At 38.2% G+C, this 21,318-nt stretch overlaps 1 protein-coding gene across 8 annotated transcripts in view; it reads right to left on the reverse strand.

The window, feature by feature from the left end:
- Nucleotides 1-21,318, reverse strand: part of YEATS2 (YEATS domain containing 2) — a 111,682-nt gene that overhangs the window by 47,869 nt on the left and 42,495 nt on the right. For 7 of the 8 annotated variants that reach the window (XM_027110620.1, XM_027110589.1, XM_027110570.1 and 4 more), the window contains 2 exons: nucleotides 11,876-12,037; nucleotides 2,913-3,024 (listed from right to left, as the gene is read on the reverse strand). In XM_027110620.1, the coding sequence (XP_026966421.1) occupies nucleotides 2,913-3,024; nucleotides 11,876-12,037 (274 nt within the window). The remainder of the gene's footprint in view (nucleotides 1-2,912; nucleotides 3,025-11,875; nucleotides 12,038-21,318) is intronic. The other variant, XM_027110609.1, reaches the window with a different exon arrangement.

Here is a 21,318-nt window from a genome sequence, read left to right on the forward strand (position 1 = left end):
AGGGTAGATTTATAGTAGCACCATGGAACACATCTGGAGTTTTAAACCTTCGCCAACAGGTTGACTGTTAAAAAGATACGAGCAATTTTAAGGCTACATCCATTCTGCATATTCTCCAGAGCACAGATATAATAGTCTCTGTAATCTGCACTGGCCGATGTTTTATTCTTGGGACCACATTTTGAGAGAGACACTGATAAAACAGAACTATTATCAAAATGACAAGAGAAACTGGAAAGAAAGCACAGCATACAAGAAACGTTACAAGAACAGGTTTTGGCTGAGGAAGAAATGATTTAAGGAGAGACACAAACGTTATCATTAAACATTTTTAGAGTTCTTACAAAAGAAAACAAAGTCCTGTTCTGTACTATTCCAGAAATCAAACTAGGATAAATGAGATCAAGGTTAGAAGGTGGGGCGGGGGAGAAACGGGTAACAGTTTTAGGTAAATTTATGAAAGAAGCTTCTAAAAGTTTATTTACTAAATGTATAAATGGATTGTTTTGGGAATTACTGTGCTCCAGTGATGGTTGAGGAGAGGTTAGATGACTACCTGTCAGGGATGCAGATATGTGAATTTCATCCCAGAAACTTTAAATTTTATTGAACTCTTAACACTTAGAGTATTTAGTATATAATGTAATTATTACAGTATCAAATATAGATTGTTATGTACTACAGAATTTCAGAATACAGAGGGATTGCTATGGACTTTAATAGCCAGGAAAAGCTACATAGGAACGTGAAGAATGGAAAGAATACACACAGGCATTCGAGGAGGGAAGAGCATAAAAGACTTAAGAGCTGGCCTAAGGCATTTCTGGGACATGAACAGACTGACCTGGCGGGAGTAGGAAGTTCATGCAGGGGATTAGTGTGAGATAATTTAGGGCAAAGTATGTCAAGTCAAAATGTGAAGAGCCTGGAATAGCAGGCAGGGGAGTCTGAACCTGAATAACAGGAATTCAATCAAAGCTTGTCAGAGAGGAACAACATAATGGTTCTCCTGTTTTAGGAAGACTAATCTGATGGCGGTGTACAGAATGGACTGAGGGAAAAAAGACAGATTGGCATTAAAGAAGCTAATCAGGAGACAGAGTATAAGAATAGCCTAGTAAGAGTGGAAAGGGCGAAGGGTAGTCTAAAAGAAAAATTAATGGTCTGCAAGTGAACAAATGTTTAGAACACAGAGGGAAAAATCAAAGATGGTTCTGAGAGTTACCAAAGAAATTGCAGGAAAAATGATACTCCAGAATAAATAAAGATCAGTGGTCACAACAGAGGTGCTTAAGTTCTCAAGGCCAATCAACATGTAATATATAGTAAAATTAAGGAAAATCTGGTAAGAAATACTTTAAAAACTGTCTCAATCATTCACCAGGAACTCTAAGGACAATAAAATATGTATAAAAACTATGTAAACAATTCCCTTTATTTTAGGGATTAGGGTTGGGCCCAGTGCAATATAAGATGGTATGTACAGTGCTTAAAATAAGTTAAGAGGAAAGCAAAACTATTTCAGACCTTCCTCTAAGTAAGTGGGAACATATCCTGCCCCTCCGAACCAAGTGGCTATATGTTCTTTATTTGGTTTCAGTTCTTCTCTGAGGTTATAAGGCAATCTTGTTTTACAGTAATCTCTAGAAAATAACTTAAACATGAAGTTAAGTAGTGCTGTTTACCAACAATGGAGGACAAATCTCAGGCGGCCTTAAGGTTGAAACGGGTACATTTGTGGAACAAAGGGAACAAAACAGGAATTATGAAAATGTACTCAGATTCACTTGGGGGCAATTAATGAGAATAATGTGGTAAATCACAAAGTAAGGGCATTTGGGGAGAAGTTCAATATTAGGATTATATTTTATGGAGAGAAAATGTACATGAGGTTACAACAGAGAGGGATGTGGGGCACTTTAAAAAAATGGTCTGTCTTCCAACTATGAAAGTTAAATGTTTATTATATAAAACTGGAAAAGAAAAACACACACATGCACACACAGAAAAAAGGGGCAGGAGAAACCTCCCACAATGTCATTACTTCAATTACTCCAACTTTTTAGGGTATTTCTTTTGTGTTTTTCCCACCTATTTAAAATCTTGGTTGACCTCATACTATATACATAGTTTTATACTCTATGCTTTTCATTTACTAAAATGGTAGTTTTTCCCATGTATAAAAAACACTTTTTAAAATAAAATTTTTAATGGTTACATAATAAACCATGTGGATATATCAGTTAAGGATTTCAAAAGTATTACAACCTTCTACAGTACTTAATATTTCCTAAAATATGTTCACTTCTATCTTTATCCTTAAAAGATAAATAGACAAGGCTTATTATTTGTGCCTCTTTTTACAGAAAATTAAAGTGTAAAGAGTAAAATACAGATTAAAAAGAAAAAGATTTCATTTACTTGTTAGCCCCAGGTAGCACAGTACAAGTGAGCTCTGATCAGAGATTCAAGTCTTCTGATTATCTGACCAGTTCATCTTTTTAAAGAATATACATTCTGCTGTAAAGTGACCCCTTCCCCAACCTTCAGAAGGCAAGTGTTGTAGCAGTAAGCAAAACACACTCAAAAAGATTCATCCTGCTCCCACTATCCGTGGCCACTTCTCTCAGAGGGCTAACCCACCACTTTAAGTGGAGGTGAACAAAGATACTTCAGGGCTTCCCTGGTGGCACAGTGGTTGAGAGTCCACCTGCCGATGCAGGGGACACGGGTTCGTGCCCTGGTCCAGGAATCCCACGTGCCGCGGAGCGGCTGGGCCCGTGAGCCATGGCTGCTGAACCTGTGTGTCCGGAGCCTGTGCTCCGCAACGGGAGGCCACAACGGTGAGAGGCCCGTGTACCACACAAAAAAAAGATACTTCATTTCTGGGGAGCAATGTTTTGTTACAATACCTTCAGATTATGTATGATATCTATCCGCTTGTTCTGGCTGTCCTTAAAGTGTACTTGAACTCTGACAGGAAACTCACCCCAGCCTCTTCTGGTCAAGTGAAAAGGAGGCTCTCTAGGGAAAAGCAGATATTAATGTATTAGTCCATGTTCACTCTCTCATTCTAGAAAGAATAGTTTTCCCATAATGGCTAAGTTAGAACTTCACATGTTTCTAATAATTATTTAGATTTCCTCACTTGATGCTAAATCAATACGCTGAATTTTGCTAAAATGCTAAATCATAAAAAATTCAACTCAAACCTACATTAAGCTTTCAACTACTGAATACTTAGAGCTAAGACACTTATACCATACAATCCAATGTCATTATTTTCCCAGACAGGGAACTAAGGTGATTTGACGGATGTCGCAGTATTAAAGCCAGAATCCTTGATTGCTACTTGATAAGACATAGGCTGGGAGGTATGTTCCCTACCCCAAGACAATCATTTATTCCTCCACTCTGGCAAAAACAAAATAAATCATGAATGCCCAATCTGAAAGTGACAATTTATTTGAAACTATCTACTAAGAAGACTTAAATTATATATGACTTTATATAATTTTAGTGAATAGAGAGGAATGTGTGTGAATGCTAACTGGACTAGAGAATTTTCAGCAGTCAAAATGTAATTTGTGAAGAGAATAAAAAGGAAGATTGATGAGAAAAAGACTGGCATGCTGTTGATAATTGGTGTTGGGTACGTGAGGATTCAATATACTCTACTTTGTACTGGGTGGGCCAAAAGGTACGTTCATTTTTTTCAGTAAGATGGCTCCTAGTAGCACTTAGTTGTCTTTAACTTCATTTGAAACAATTTTGTTAGACTGTATGATGACAGCTGTCATATCAGCGTGCGTTTAAAAAAGAACTTATCAAAATGGGTGAATTTTTGTGTAGCCATTTTAATATTGAAGATGGAAGAAAAAAGCAACATTTTTAGCATATTATGCTTTACTATTTCAAGAAAGATAAAAATGCAACTGAAATGCAAAAAAAGATTTCTGCAGTGTATGGAGAAGGTGCTATGACTGATCAAAATGTGTCAAAAGTGGTTTGCAAAAGTTTTACGCTGGAGATTTCTCGCTGGACGATGCTCCACGGTTGCGTAGACCAGTTGAAGTTGACAGGAATCAAATCGAGACATTAATTGAGAACAACCAATGTTATACCACGTGGGAGACCGCCAACATACTCAAAATATCCAAATCAAGCATTGAAAATCATTTGCACCAGCTAGGTTATGTTAATCGCTTTGATGTTTGGGTTCCACATAAGCAAAAAAACCTCTTGACCATATATTTCCCCATGCGATTCTCTACTGAAACATAATGAAAACAGTCTGTTTTTAAAACAAATTGTGACGGGCGATGAAAAGTGGATACTGTACAGTAATGTGGAATGGAAGCTTTGCCTGTGGGGCAAGTAAAATGAACCACCACCAACCACACCAAAGGTCGGTCTTCATCCAAAGAAGGTGATGTTGTGCACATGGCTGGACTAGAAGGGAGTCCTCTATTATGAGCACCTTCTGGAAAACAAAACGATTATTTCCAACAAGTACTGCTCACAATTAGACCAACTGAAAGCAGCACTCGACCAAAAGCGTCCGGAATTAGTCAAAAGAAAATGCATAACCTTCTTCCATCAGGATACCACAGGACCGCATGTTTCTTTGATGACCAGGCAAAAACTGTTACAGCTTGCCTGGGAAGTTCTGATTCATCTGCTGTATTCACGAGACATTGCACCTTTGGATTTCCATTTACTTCAGTCTTTACAGAATTCTCTTAAATGGAAAAAATTTCAATTCCCTGTAAGACTGTAAAAGGCACCTAGAACAGTTCTTTGCTCAAAAACATAAAAAGTTTTGGAAAGATGGAATTATGAAGTTGCCTGAAAACTGGCAGAAGGTAGTGGAACAAAACGGTGAATCCACTTTTCAATAATGTTCTTGGTGAAAATGAAAAATGTGTCTTTTATTTTTACTTAAAAACCAAAGGACCTTTTTAGCCAACCCAATATATGTCTGGAATTTTCCAGAATAAAAAGTTTAAAAATTTAATTGAGACCTTCATGTACTCAAGAATAATATGGTTTAAGTTAATGGAGGAAAGAGAGAATGCTTTAAAATTAAAGTGTTCATTATGAATCAATGGCTTGGAATTCCTATAATGAGAGAGAATGCCAAGATTGCAGGGAGAAAGGAACTTTCAGTGGGATGTGCTTTTGGAAAACTAAGGAGGGACATGAATTCAGTAAGGGCAGAGTCCAAGAACACAACCTGAGAGGAGTCTAGGAACAGATATGAATCATCAGGCACAAAACCAGAGGCTACCAGGAGAGCCCAAAGCAGGAAAAATCCCTGAGTGTGACAGAAGCCTGGAAAGTAGAGGAAGCAACAGCTGTATTATAAACTAGAGAAAAGAAAGCAAAGAAACACAGTGCCCTGGATGGAAGGAACCAGCTGAGTTAGTAAGAGAAGTAGCCATGATGTCAGCATAGGTTCAGACAGCAATAAAGACAGGCTTGGGGTCAAATGAGAATGCTGACTTGAGACAGCAGCTTGAAAAGGAATCCAAAGCCAGAGATACAGTGGGGCCTACAGACATGGTGGACTTAAGAAGAATAATTAAGGGAAATTCTATTGATGACAAGTTTAGTCATTTAAATTCCAGTAAAGCTAAGTGGAAGGCCCAAATTCACTTTGCAATATTCGTCAATCTCATGGTTTGTATGCTGAATTTCTCTTACAAAGGATATAGTAAATCAGCTGTGCTCCTCAGTTTGTGTACATAGGCTAAACTCTAGTGAATGGACAGGAAGGACTGCTGCCAGGGAAGACAGAAGACAGACAAATCAGGAAAAAGGAACAATGCTTTTTAACAGGAAATTCCTCCCTAACCGTATTTTTGGAAACAAAAAAGAAATCCAAGACCTACCAACAGATAAGACAGCTACAGAAATGTTATACTTCAAAAGACATATGTATTTCACACAAAAAGGGGACTGCTTCCCCTAAATAGACTTCTATATTTCTAGATTCCTCATAGAGGGTGAAATGTATCAATAACCAAGAAGACAACCCACAGAATACTAGGCTTTAAAAAACTAGGCTTTAAAATGTCCTAAAAATACAGAATGAAGCACAATTCCTCGCCCAAATAATTCAAATGGGCAACCAGTCTTTTAGGATCACTTCTAGTGACCCAGAATTCATTACTTTAGTAACACTCTGTATCACATTTCTAAAGAGTTCTGTTATAAAAATATTTCATCTTCCTCCTGCATGTTACTTCTAGTATGCCTTCTACAATCACAAATTCCTCCTCCACATGACCTTCAAAAAACTAAAACATTCCACTAAGTTCTCTTCTTTTCAGGGTAAACACATTCTGTTCCTTATAACAGCCGCAGAAGCAAACACTTATATTGTTTACTATGATCCTACCACTGTTCTAAGCCCTTTATATCTATTAACTTATCTAATTTTTAAATCACAATATGAGATATCCCCTCTGAGACACAGTGAGGCTAAATAACTAGCCCAAGGTCATGCAGCAAATAAGTAGTGGATCTGAGATTTAAACTCCAGGGCCCATGCTTATTTTTTTTAATGATACAAATGTTTTGAAGAGGCTCACTAGGACATTCCCTTGGGGGCTGAGCACACTCTAGTCTCTCATGCACCAAGGGCAGGAATATTCTACTGACACAGTAACCAAGTGTTCTTCATCTCTGCTAACCCTGTATCAAGTCCTGAGCCTGGCATACACTTAGTGACTATCTTGTGCCTAAAAGCAAAGTTTACAGTCACAGCTTTTAAGAAGTTGGCTAAGGAATAACTGAACCAAATGGAAAACAGATGGTCTACAGGAACAGAATCTACTTATGCTCTTCATCAGGTAATGTGCTCTGACGAGCAGATTCAGAGTGCACGATGAAAATACATGTGCTTTGGTCCAGAGATAAAGATTATCCCCAAGTTTCAAGGCAGCTGAAAAGATCTCGCCTACTCATCACGTTCCTTTAGATACCTGACACAAGAACCACCTTAAAAGCCTTGTAAAGAACACAGATTTACAATTAAATCTACGACACATGCTAATGTTCTGTCCTACCTGAAATTTAAAGTTCAGCTCTAAGAAGAATATTTTAAGAATACAGACAGGGCTTCCCTGGTGGCGCAGTGGTTGAGAGTCCGCCTGCTGATGCAGGGGACACGGGTTCGTGCCCCGGTCCGGGAGGATCCCACATGCCGCGGAGCGGCTGGGCCCGTGAGCTATGGCCGCTGAGCCTGCGCGTCCGGAGGCTGTGCTCCGCAACGGGAGAGGCCACAGCAGTGAGAGGCCCGCGTACCGCCAAAATAAAAAGAATACAGACAAACCAGAGTGTGTCAGAGAATATAACCTGGATGGCAGAGGAACAAAAAACAAAGTCACACGAATGACAACTGAAATGTGGATATTTGGCTTGGAGGAGAATAGAAGAGACCTACCAGTTGCTTTCAAAATATTTGAACAGCTACATGGAAAAGGGACTACACTGATTCTGTGTGGTGTTACAAAACTAACGGACGGAAAGTGTACTGTTTAGAAGTTAAAGGAAGTTAGGTCTCTGCTCAATATAATTAAAAACTTCCAAACAAACACAGCCACCTACAAATGGAATAGCTCACATCATGAATTCAATAATTCACTCAACAAGAAATGACATTTACTACATGCTGGACACTGTGCTAGATAGATCACAGGGAGAGAAAGAATTAAGAAAAGGTCCCAAACATCGAGAAGTTCTAAATCTACTAAGGGAGACATACATGTAAATTAATAAGTGTAATAATAAACTTATATACATTACTTGCTATAAAAACACAGAGATGTGGTTGATCATTAACAAATTATTTCTCAGGAGTTTTCAACACCAGAAGCACACAAGCAAGGATCTCTTTTAAAATACTATTTAAAAATCATAACCCAGTAGTTAATAAAGTATGGGAAAGTATGCTCTTGGGAAAGGTATGTAGTAATGGTGCAATTCACAAGCTGTGAAAAACTAACTGGTCAGATATACCACCACAGCCAGTTATGCAATACTGTCAGAGTGGCATGGACTAGACAGAAAATAATTGTCAGAGGCTATTTCCATGATGTGAAGCCTCATAAATTTCAGAAAACAAAGTTCATTTACTATTAACAGAAGATACTACAGATGTATAAGATGAGAAAGAAATTTGAAGAGGAGCTATATGTATGATCTTTTCCTTGGATTTCCTCAGACTGTTACAATACAACCTGATAAGCGTGATTTGCCACCTTTACCGGCAGATTAGTAAAGATTTCTTAATAAATATAACTTCATATATTACTGCATGATATATTCTAAAACTTAAAGGAACTCAGTGTGTTTCACAAATTCCAATTCCTGGGATGAGAACTGAGAAATAAAATATGCATTGATTTGCATCATTAAGTATTTAGGGTTTTATGTAATGAGTTTTTAATCCCATTTTTGATAAATCAGATGTTTATCATCAATACAAAATATGATTAATACATTTTAACTGATTCACATGCTTTATATCAAATAAAATGTTTTCCTAAAACAGTATTTTTGTTGCTGTTTTTACTATATAAAGGAATTTCTTGCTGGTCTGGACATTAAAACATATATATATATGTATATATATATATATATATATTTTTTTTTTTTTGGTACGCGGGCCTCTCACTGTTGTGGCCTCTCTCATTGCAGAGCATAGGCTCCAGACGCGCAGGCTCAGCGGCCATGGCTCACGGGCCCAACCGCTCTACGGCAATGTGGGATCTTCCCAGACTGGGGCACAAACCCGTGTCCCCTACATCGGCAGGCAGACTCTCAACCACTGCATCACCAGGGAAGCCCCCATATATTCTTTTTATTATTTATATTTTTATAGACAAAGTACTTTTTAAACTCATCTACTATTTCTTACCAAACTCACTAAAATATATGTATTAAAATACCAGACTTATCTGGAGTCAGTATATCTAAACTCAGAAAATACTGTTACTCTGTAAGCTATCTTAAACTATAAAATATTGTTACTATCCCAAGAATTCAAGTAAACAATCATTTACTGTATTTTAACCCCTGTAAGAAAGTAGAGCAAAGAAGGATTCACTGAGAAAGTAACCTGAGTTATGTCTTGAAGCATAAACAGCAGACCTTAAGAAAGACAGTGTGTGCATGTACATATGCATATGTGCATGTGTGTGTAAGTGAAGAAGACAGACAATAGGAAGATGGTATTCCTAGCAAAGAAAACAAGTCTAGGTCACCAGTGGAATTCCAGGTGAGGCTAGATGAGCTGTATCGGGTATTTCTGAAAGATTTCATGAATCAGGTATAGACTGAAACAAAATCACAGACAAGGCCTTCTCAATACTAATGTTTGAGAGCCTAAGAATGTAACTGCTCCTCTATCAAACTCTACCATTAGAAAAAAACAGACTATCAACACTTTTCTGAGGTTCTATCCAGTGAAATATGTCAAGAAAATACAGGAAGTTTTATAAACATTAAAAGAAAAAAATCTTGTTTACACTCATTGATTCTCCAGGATAGACAAGACAAAAAGATTCAATATCATAAAAAGTGTGAAAATTAATCATTAATTCAATGCAATTTCAATCCATAACTTGACAGAGATTCTAAACTAATCTGGAACAACATATATACTCAAGAATGACCAAGACAAAAACTGCAGAATAATAATAATCAGGGGAACATACTCTACCGGACATCAGAATATACTATACAGCAAAACAATTAAAATAGTATAGGGACATCCCTGGTGGCACAGTGGTTAAGAACCGCCTGCCAATGCAGGGGACACAGGTTTCAGCCCTGGTCCGGGAAGATCCCACATGCCGCAGAGCAACTAAGCCCATGCGTCACAACTACTAGCCTGCGCTCTAGAGCCCACGAGCCACCACTACTGAGCCCCCATGCCTAGAGCCCGTGCTCCGCGACAAGAGAAGCCACCGCAATGAGAAGCCCACACACCGTACCACAATGAAGAGTGGTCCCAGCTCACCACAACTAGAGAAAGCCCGCACACGGCAACAAAGACCCAACACAGCCAAAAATAAATTAATTAATTAATTTAAAAAAATAGTATAATACTAGTACAGGAATCAAAATCACTAATGGAATCTAGCATCAGATCCATGTTTATGCCAGAATTTAGTGTGTATTAAAGGACAGATCAGCTGGTAACTGATAAATGCATAACTAGCCATATGAAGAAGATAAATGTTCTGTATTAGCTACAAAAAAATCTCATTTCCAGGTATTTGACTTTCTGACCAACAACTCCTATCTTCTGACTCCATTCCTTTGACCCCCACAGAGATTTCCATTTCTTGCCCACACCAGTTTGCACTACCCATCACTGCTCTTATGTAATCTCCTTCTCTCCTTACTCAGCTTAGATTCTATGGTATATCACTACCATAACCTTATTATTAAAGTGAGGTTATCAATGAACTGGGAGACCAGGGTTTTGGACGAATTGTCTATCTGCATGTCAAAGCTCTTAAGAATGAGGGCAAGAGTACTGCTAGAGGGACTTCCCTGGTGGCGCAGTGCTTAAGAATCCGTCTGTCAATGCAGGGGACACAGGATCAAGCCCTGGTCCAGGAAGATCCCACATGCTGCGGAGCAGCTAAGCCCGTGCGCCACAACTACTGAGCCTGCACTCTACAGCCCGCGAGCCACAACTACTGAAGACCACATGCCACAACTACTGAAGCCCATGCGTCTAGAGCCTGTGCTCCACAAGAGAAGCCACCGCAATGAGAAGCCTGCGCACTGCAATGAAGAGTAGCCCCACTCACCGCAACTAGAGAAAGCCCGTGAGCAGCAACGAAGACCCAACGCAGCCAAAAATAAATAAAATAAATATTTAGAAAAAAAAAGAGCACTGCTAGACAGAAAATCAGTACACCAGGTGCTAAAACTGTTTTTGAAAGAGAGGATTGACTGGGAAATCAGTAGATGCCTGCGACAAGGAGGAGCAGCAGACCTTACAAAGCTTCTAAGGAGCTGAGGTTTTTAGAGAGAAAAAGGGAAAAGGTGGTCTAGAAGCCACAAATATGAGCAAGAAAGACATGCACCCCATTTTTAGACCCAATGGTACATGCTGTGTGAGAGAAAAAAACAGCTGCCACTTGAAAGTTTTCTTGGGAGAAGTGGTGTTCTCAGGAGATAGCCATGTTTTACTTAAGAGTCAGGAGTGGAGGGAATGTTCTGAAGAAAGCTGAGGATACAGGAGATTTCACTGATAAAGACCCACAACCACTTCCACAATACAGTCATATAATGAATATATATGTGATATGTAACATCACATAAAGATGTAAAGAATACACCTAAATGAAACAAATTTCAGAACAATATATATATTATCATTCCATCTTTGTGAAATAATGACAACAAAGAACCTCAACAACTATACTAGGTTTATATATACAGGAAAAATATCATTAAGGGTTACTTCTGAGAAGGTGAGATCATGGAGAACTTTCAACATTAAATATTTCTGTAATTTCAGAAACTTTATTTAATTCTATTATATTCTGATAATCATAAAAAACAGTAACATTGTATCTATATAAACAAGTTAAGCTATTTCCAGGAGAGGAGAATCAGCTAATATAATTCATATGGTAACAACCTGACAGAAGGGGATGGTACCTGTTCAGAGAGACAGAAATCTGCAAGACAGAACCACAGCTAAAACTATACTGTGACTAAAAGCCGAAGCTGAGTAAATTATTAATGACACAAGAATTTCAAGGGAGTGTTCTCAAGTTAAATCACTTTCCTTCCACTTCAGTGTATCTGTACTTCTCAGGTTTAATAACTCAAGTGTGCTCACCTAACTTCCACAAGGTCATTTGGTTTATAGCTGGGATGAAGAAAGAACCAAACTTTCTTGACAAAATGATTAATGCTGGGTTCTCTACGAGACCCTCGGACATATACCATCCACTTGTGGGTTGATTGGTCGTTTTCTTCTCTCTTATCAGGAGGTATGTACCTAGAGTAGAGAAAAAAAAAAAACTACTCGAATTCTTTTTTCCTAACAAACCAATTAACTACTACTTAAAACAAGATTAAAAATCAATTACAAGACGAAAATAGGAAAATTTACATATATGTGAAGATTAAGCAACATGCTACTTACCAACAAGTAGGTGAAAAAAAAATCAAAAGAGAAATCAAAAAACATCTTGAGACAACTGAAAATGGAAATAAAGCACACCAAAACCTAAGTGATGCAGCAAAAACAGTTCTAAGAAAGAAGTTTACAGTGATAAATGCCTACATTAAGAAAAAAGAAAGACTTCATATACACAATCTAACTTTACACTGTAAGGAACTAGAAAGAAAAAAACAGACTAAGCCCAAAGTTAGTAGAAGGAAGGAAATAACCAAGGTCAGAGTGGAAATAAATTGAGACCAAAAACACAGTAGAAAAGATCAAAGAAACTAAGAGCTGGTTTTTTGAAAAGATAAACAAAATAGACAAAAACCTTTACCCAGACTTACCAAGAAAAGGGGGGGGGTAATAAATAAATAAAATTATAAATGAAAGTGGAGATGTTACAACTCATACTACACAAATACAAAGGATCATAAGAGACGGAGAACAATTAAACACCAACGAACCAGACAACTTAGAAGTAGTGAATAAATCCTAAAAATACACAGCTCACCCAGACTGAATAGTGAAGAAATAGAAAATCTGAACAGAACAATTACTAATAAGGAGACTGAATTCATAAAACCCTCCCAAAAAAGTACATTCCAGGACCAGATGGCTTTAAAGGGTGAATTCTACCAAACATTTAAAGAATTGGTACCAATCCGATTGAATTAGTAAAAACCTCCCAAAAAAGTACATTCCAGGACCAGATGGCTTTAAAGGGTAAATTCTACCAAACATTTAAAGAATTGGTACCAATCCTCAATCTCTTCCAAAAAACAGAAGGGGAGGGAACACTCAACAAACTTTTTTTTTTTTTTTTTTTTTTGTGGTAGGCGGGCCTCTCACTGTTGGGGCCTCTCCCGTTGCGGAGCACAGGCTCCGGACGCGCAGGCTCAGTGGCCATGGCTCACAGGCCTAGCCGCTCCGCAGCATGTGGGATCTTCCCAGACCGGGACACGAACCTGTGTCCCCTGCATCGGTAGGCGGACTCTCAACTGCTGCGCCACCAGGGAAGCCCAACAAACTCATTTAACAAAGCCAAAATTACCCTGATATCAAAGCCAAATAAGGATACTACATGGAAATTACAAGCCAGTATCCCTGATAAAAGTAGATGCAAAATTCTTCAACAAAACATTAGTAAACAGAATTCAACAGTACATTGACACATTACTGACCTGAGAGGTAATAATGCGTCTTTTGTTACCCGAGCGTTATTGATTGGAGACGTATCAATAGAGTGTGATACAATTAACATCACAGTGTGAAGTTGTTACAGCTTAAAATTGATCAAGGGTTCATTATACAACTTATGACTGTCATTATCACTCACATTTTGCTCTGTTAGGTTTTTGTCCCAATCTTGTGTATATTATAAATGCAAGTTTATTACCATAAAATTTTCAAAAATGACGCATCACAAATTTTGAGTGAAGAAGAATTTTTCGGTGAATTTTATACAGATACTTTCTCTGACTGTCCCAGCAACATATACACTAGTGCCTCAGAAGATGACAGTTCTTCAGAATATAGTTCTGATTCAGATGATGTGAATTATTAGACCAACAAAAAGACAAAAAACCTTAGTGATTGATTCTGATACGGAAAGTGAAAATGAAACTCACGGTGCTGGAGAATGCTCCTTTGCTTCTACGGAAGAGTGGATTGAAGACAACACTTCACGAAAATTAGAAGACTTTACAGGTGTATCAGGTGTAACTACTGAATGTAATAACCCGCAAAATGTTAGTGAAATAACAGAATTAATTTTTGGTAACGACTTTTTCAAGTTGGTCGGTTCTCAAACAAACCTGTATTACCAACAGAATGAAAAATCATATAAAAAGTATGATAAGGGGCTTCCCTGGTGGCGCAGTGGTTGAGAGTCCACCTGCTGATGCAGGGGACATGGGTTCGTGTCCCGGTCCGGGAGGATCCCACATGCCGTGGAGCGGCTGGGCCCGTGAGCCATGGCCGCTGAGCCTGCGCATCCGGAGCCTGTGCTCCGCAACAGGAGAGGCCACAACAGTGAGGGGCCCACGTACACAAAATAAATAAATAAAAAGTATGATAAGGCTTTAAAATGGACTGATGTAACCAATAGTGACATGAAGAAGTTTCTTGGATTAATAATTTTGATGGGGGCTTCCCTGGTGGCACAGTGGTTGAGAGTCCACCTGCCAATGCAGGGGACACAGGTTCATGCCCCGGTCCGCGAAGATCCCACATGCCACGGAGCGGCTGGGCCTGTGAGTCATGACTGCTAAGCCTGTGTGTCCGTAGCCTGTGCTCCGTAACGGGAGAGGCCCCAACAGTGAGAGGCTCACGTGCCGCAAAAAAAAATAAAATAAAATAAAAATAATTTTGATGGGACAATTAAGAAAGTCACACTGGAAAGAATACTGGTTGACTGATCCCGAAACACCAATCTTTCCAAAGATTATGACGAGAAGGTTTGAACCAATAATGGTATTTATTCACTTTACCGATAACTCAGAAACTCCACTTGCTACAGACAGAATTTCAAAAACCTCTTTTGGATTATTTTCTACCAAAATTTCAATCGATCTATATACCCAAACAAGAGCTATCACTTGAGGAGGCAATGATAAAGTGGAGGGGACAACTCAGATTCAAAACCTATAATCCAAAAAAAAAGAAAACAAAACCTATAATCCCAGAGAACTTACAAAATATGGAATTTTGGTCAGGATGGTGAGTGAAAGTGAAACCGGATATATAGGCAACTTTGAGATTTACACGGGTGAAGGAAAGAAACTGCAAGAAACAATATTATTGGTCCTACAACCTTATCTCGGTTCATGGCACCATATTTACCAAGACAATTATTACAACAGTGTGTCCACATCTGAAATATTGTTGAAGAATAAAACCAGAGTTTGTGGGACTATAAGAGAGAATCGTGGTCTACCAAACCAATTAAAGGAGAAATCTAAAAATCTACAGAGGAGAGAAATGACATTCTTATGGAAAGGAGAAGTGACTCTTCTTCTATGGAAAGACAAGAGGCTAGTCCTCATGGTGACAACTATTCATGACACCTCCACAGCAACTACAGGAAAAGAAGATGGAGGACTGGCCATCAGATAACTAAGCCCACCTGTATATTAGAGTATAATAAATACATGAAGGGAGTTGATCGATCCAATCAATATCTGGCAAACTTCAATATCCTCCGGAGAACTCGAAAATGGTATAAGAAAGTAGGTTTATATTTGAGTAATTGCAGTTTTATTCAATGTGTTTAAAATTTATTGCAGCCTTAATGCACAGAATAAAGTGACTTACAAGCAATTTTTGTTAGCAGTAGCTAGAGAATGGGGAATTGACCATTCTGGTAATACAGCGGTAGTCCCACACCTGGTCCTTCTTGTGGCGTTTCTAGAACAGTGTGCCGCAAAGATCCACCTTGTCAACTATCAGGTAAAATAAAAGAATATATTCTAGAGGAAATAATACCCACAGGACCAAAAAAAAAATGCCACCAGAAAGTGTAGAGTCTGCTATTCCAGGGGAAAGTGCATTGAAACATGGTATATTTGTAATAGATGTTCTGTTCCCCTGCACAGAGGTGCCCGCTATACTGCCTATCACACTCTAACGAAATATCAGAATGCTTTAGTAAGACATGTACAAAGTTTCAAATAAATACATTAAGTGCAAAAAACGTTGCTGATATTTACTCAAACGCAGGCGTTTCAATATTCACTTACATAACAAACCATCAGCCACAGGTGTTAGTTTCTGCAAAAATCCCCTGGTCAATAATGTGTTAAAAGTATCAACAACATGATCAAGTGGGATTTATTCCAGGCATGCAATGATGGTTTGACATCCACAAATCAACCAATGCAACACATCACATTAATAAAATGAAGGCTAAAAATCATATGATCATCTCAATAGATGCAGAAAAAGCATTTAACAAAATTCAATACCCATTCATGATAAAAACTCTCAACAAACTGGGTACAGAGGAAGCATAATTCAGCATAATAAAGGTCACATATGACAAGCCTACAGCTAACATCATATTCAATGGTGAACGCTGGAAGTTTTTCCTCTAAGATCAGGAACAAGACAAGGATGTCCACTCTTGCCACGTCTTTCTACACAGTACTGTAAGTCCCAGCCAGAGCAATTAGACAAGAAAAAGAAATAAAAGGCAACCAAACTGGAAAGGAAGAAGTAAAATGGTCTCTATTTGCACACAACATAATATCATATAGAAAAACCTAAAGATTCCACCACAGAACTGTTAAAACTAATAAATGAATTCAGTAAAGTTACAGGATATAAAATCAACATAAAAAATCAGTTGTGTTTCTATACACTAACAACAAACTATCAGAAAGAGAAATTAAGACAATAATTTCATTTACAAGAGCATCAAATACAACAACATACTTAGCAATAAATTTAACCAAAGAGGTAAAAGACCTGTACACTGAAAACTATAAGACAATGATGAAAGAAACTGAACAAGGCACAAATAAATATATATTCTGTGCTCATGTATTGGAAGAATTAATAGTTAAGATGTTCATACTATCCAAAGCAATTTAGATTCAATACAATCCCTATAAAATTCCAATGGCATTTTTCACAGAAATAGAAAAACAATCCTAAAATCTGTATGGAACCAGAGAAGATTCTGAATACCCAGAGCAGTCTTGAGAAAGAAGAACAAAGCTGCAGGCATCATCACACTTCCTGATTTCAAAGTATATTACAAAGCTGCAGTAATCAAAAGTGTTGTTTTGGCATAAAAACACATAAATCAGTGAAACAGAATAGAGAGGCCAGAAATAAACCCACACTTACTGGTCAATTAGTTTCTGACAAAGGAGATAAGATATACAATGGGGGAAGGATAGTTTCTTCAATAAATGGTATTGGGAAAACTGTAAAGCCATGTGCAAAAGAATGAAACTGGGGCTTCCCTGGTGGCGCAGTGGTTGAGAGTCCGCCTGCCGATGCAGGGGACACGGGTTCGTGCCCCGGTCTGGGAGGATCCCACATGCCGCAGAGCGGCTGGGCCCATGAGCTATGGCCGCTGAGCCTGCGCTTCCGGAGCCTGTGCTCCGCAACGGGAGAGGCCACAACAGTGAGAGGCCCGCGTACCACAAAAAAAAAAAAAAAGAATGAAACTGAACCTCCATCCACACCACACACAAAAATAAACTCAAAACGGATTAACAAGTTAAATTTAAGACCTGAAACCATAAAACTCCTAAAAGAAAGTATAAGGGGGTAAGCTTTTTGATATTGGTCTGGGCAATGATTTTTTGGATTTGACACCAAAAACAGAGGCAACAAAAGCAAGAATAAACAAGTGGAACTACAACAAACTAAAAAGCTTTTGCACAGGATAGGAAACCACCAACAAAATGAAAAGGCAACGTATGGAATGGGAAAAAATATTTGCAAATCATAAACCTGATAAAGGGTTAATATTCAAAACATATGAGGAACTCACATAATAGCAAAAAAAACAAAACAAAAACCTGACTTGGAAATAGGCAGAGGAAGTAAATATTTTTCCAAGGAAGACGTACAAATGGTCAAAAGGCACATGAAAAGGTGATCAACATCACTAATCATCAGGCAAATGCAAATCAAAACCACAATGAGTTATCATCTCACATCTGTTAGAATGGCTATCATCAAAAATATAAGAGATAACAAGTGTTGGTGAGAATATGGAGAAAAGGGAATCCTTATACACTGTTGGTGGGAATGTAAATGCAGCCACTATGGAAAACAGTATGGAGGGTCCACAAAAAATTAAAAACTACCCCATTTCTGTGTATATAGGCAAAGACAATAAAAAAGGATATCAAAGAGATATCTGTACTCCCATGTTCACTGCAGCATTATTTACAATAGCTAAGACAAGGAAACAAGTGTCTGTCAAGAGATGAATGGATATACACTATAAAGCTACAGTTATCAAAACAGTATGGTACTGACATAAAAACAGACACATAGATTAACGGAACAGAACAGAGAGCCCAGAAACAAACCCACACTTATTGGTCCATTAACCTACAACAAAGGAGGCAAGAATATACAATGGGTAAAAAATAGCATCTTCAATAAATGGTGTTGGGAAAACCAGACAGTAACATGCAAAAGAATCAAACTGGACTACTTTCTCAAACCATATACAAAAATAAACTCAAAATGGATTAAAGACTTAAATGTAAGACCTGAAACCATAAAAATCCTAGAAGAAAACATAGGCAGTATGCTCTTTGACATTAGTCTTAGCAATATCTTTTTGAATATGTCTTCTCAGGCAAGAGCAACAAAAGCCAAAATAAACAAATGGGACCACATTAAACTAAAAAGCTTTTACACATTGATGGGAACTATGAACAAAACAAATAAGCAGCCTAATAAATGGGAGAAGATATTTGCAAATGACATATCTGTGATAAGGGGTTAATATCCAAAATATACCAAGAACTCACAGAACTCAACATCAAAAAAACAAACAACCCGATTAAAAAATGGGCAGAGAGGGCTTCCCTGGTGGCACAGTGGTTGAGAGTCCGCCTGCCAATGCAGGGGATACAGGTTCATGCCCTGGTCCAGGAAGATCCCACATGCCGCAGAGAGGCTAGGCCCATGAGCCATGGCCGCTGAGCCTGTGTGTCTGGAGCCTGTGCTCTGCAACGGGAGAGGCCACAACAGTGAAAGGCCCGCGTACCGCAAAAAAAAAAAAAAAAAAATGGGCAGAGGACCTGAATAGACATTTTTCCAAAGAAGACATAGAGATGGTCAACAGACACATGAAATGATGCTCAACATCACTAATCATCAGGGAAATTCAAATCAAAACCACAATAAGATATCACCTCACAACTGTCAGAATGGCTATCATGATCCAGCAGTTCCACTTCTGGAAATTCCAACCATATTCAAAACACTAATTCAAAAAGATAAATATACCCTTATGTTCACTGCAGCATTATTTACAATAGCCAAGATATGAAAGCAACCTAAGCATACATCAACAGATGAATGGAATCAAGATGCGGTATATATATATACAATAGAATATTATTCAGCCATAAAAAAGAATGAAATCTCGCCATTTGTGAGAATATGGATGGACCTAGAGGGTATTTTGCTAAGTGAAATAAGTCAGAGAAAAACAAACACTATGGGCTTCCCTGGTGGCTCAGTGGTTGAGAATCTGCCTGCCAATGCAGCAGACACGGGTTTGAGCCCTGGTCTGGGAAGATCCCACATGCCGCGGAGCAACTAGGCCTGTGAGCCACAACCACTGAGCCTGCGCATCTGGAGCTTGTGCTCCGTAACAAGAGAGGCCGCGACAGTGAGAGGCCCGCACACCGCGATGAAGAGTGGCCCCCTCTCGCCGTAACTAGAGAGAGCCCATGCACAGAAACGAAGACCCAACACAGCCAAAAATAAGTAAATAAATAAATAAAATTAAAAAAAAACCCACTATGATTTCACTTTTATGTGGAATCTAAACAAAACTAACATAACAAAACAGAAACAGATTGATAGATACAGAGAATAAACTGCTGTTTGCCAGAGGGGAGGGGGTTGGTGGATGAAGGAAATAGATGAGGGAGATAAAGAGACATAAACTTCCAGTTATAAAATAAATAAGTCATGTAATATACAGATAATGTATAGCTATGGTGACAGATGGTAACTAGACTTATCGTGGTGATCATTTTGCAATGTATAAAAATATCAAATCACTATGTTGCATACCTAAGACTAATATAATGTTGTTAGGTCAATTATACTTCAGTTTAAAAAAATGTTTTAAAAGGGATGGATAAAGATATGACCACATACACACACCATACACACTACACACACACACACACACACACACACACACACACACACGGGAATATTCAGTTCTGAGATAAAAGGTAAATCCTGCCATTTGTGACAAAATGGATGGAGTTTGAAGGCATTATGCTAAGTGACATAAGTCAGACAAAGACAAATACTGCTTGGTATCACTTTGATGTGGAATCTAAAAAAAAGTCGAACTCATAGAAGCAGAGTAGAAAAATGGTTGCCAGGGGATAAGGGTGGGAGAAACTTTTCAATTTAAAAAACCCCTGAAATTCATTCAATATTTAACAGCTATATCAGCTAACCAAAGTGAATCTTTGCAGTTAACCCTTTTCTTTTAAACTTTTTTTTTGGCCTAAGGGGCATTCCCTTAAAGTTTGTTTTGTTTTCTGATTATCACCATGCAATTAAAAAAAATCAATCTTGCTTTTCCTGCTAAGTGGGTACATTAGGTAGAAATAAACTGGCATACTTTATTCCTGGGTTAGGAAACCTCTAGCCTTTGGGTTGATTTCATTCAGGTTTCAAAGTGCTAGAACTTTGAACTCTTCTGTTTCCTACCCATTGCTGCCAAGAAGGATGCAACTGGTCTCTTGCCTTTTAAAAGCCAAAACAAGCCATTCCCTGAAGTCCTGACCATGGTAAAACCAGAATCCTTAGCCCTCCCTTTTGAAGCTCTGTCTTTATTTCACAAGGCCCCCTTATTACATTTTGTTGTAAAATATGGTCATGGACTTCTATACTTTCATCTATGTCTATGGTTATCCTTAGCAACTCAGTGGGCCAAGTTGCCTAACCTAGTTTTTCTTTAGGAGTATTCATGTCCCACCTTGACCCTTTGGTTTTTCACAAATAAAAGCCAGCCTGTGAATTTCCTGAACGCTACTGGGATTTTAATCAGAATATTTACATATCAACTTAGGGGGAAGTGGTATCTTTTACAATATTGAGCCTTCCTATCCTGAACATGGTATAGTGATCTATTTATTTATTTATTGATCACACCCTGTGGCATGTGGGACCCTAGTTCCCTGACCAGGAATTGAACCTGTGCCCCCTGCATTGAGAACATGGAGTCTTAACCACTGGACCACTAGAGAAGTTCCTAATTACTTAGTTCTTTCATGTGTTTTAATAAAATTTTATTCATTTTCATGAAAGGCTAGCATATCTTTTGTTTGATTTATTATGTTGTATTTTTTATTGCTATAGTAAATGCATCTTTTCTCCTGTTGTGG

The sequence above is a fragment of the Aethalodelphis obliquidens genome, unplaced genomic scaffold (genome assembly GCF_003676395.1).
Source record: "Aethalodelphis obliquidens isolate GAN/ISIS:26980383/991018 unplaced genomic scaffold, ASM367639v1 scaffold1, whole genome shotgun sequence".
Lineage (NCBI taxonomy): Eukaryota > Metazoa > Chordata > Mammalia > Artiodactyla > Delphinidae > Aethalodelphis > Aethalodelphis obliquidens.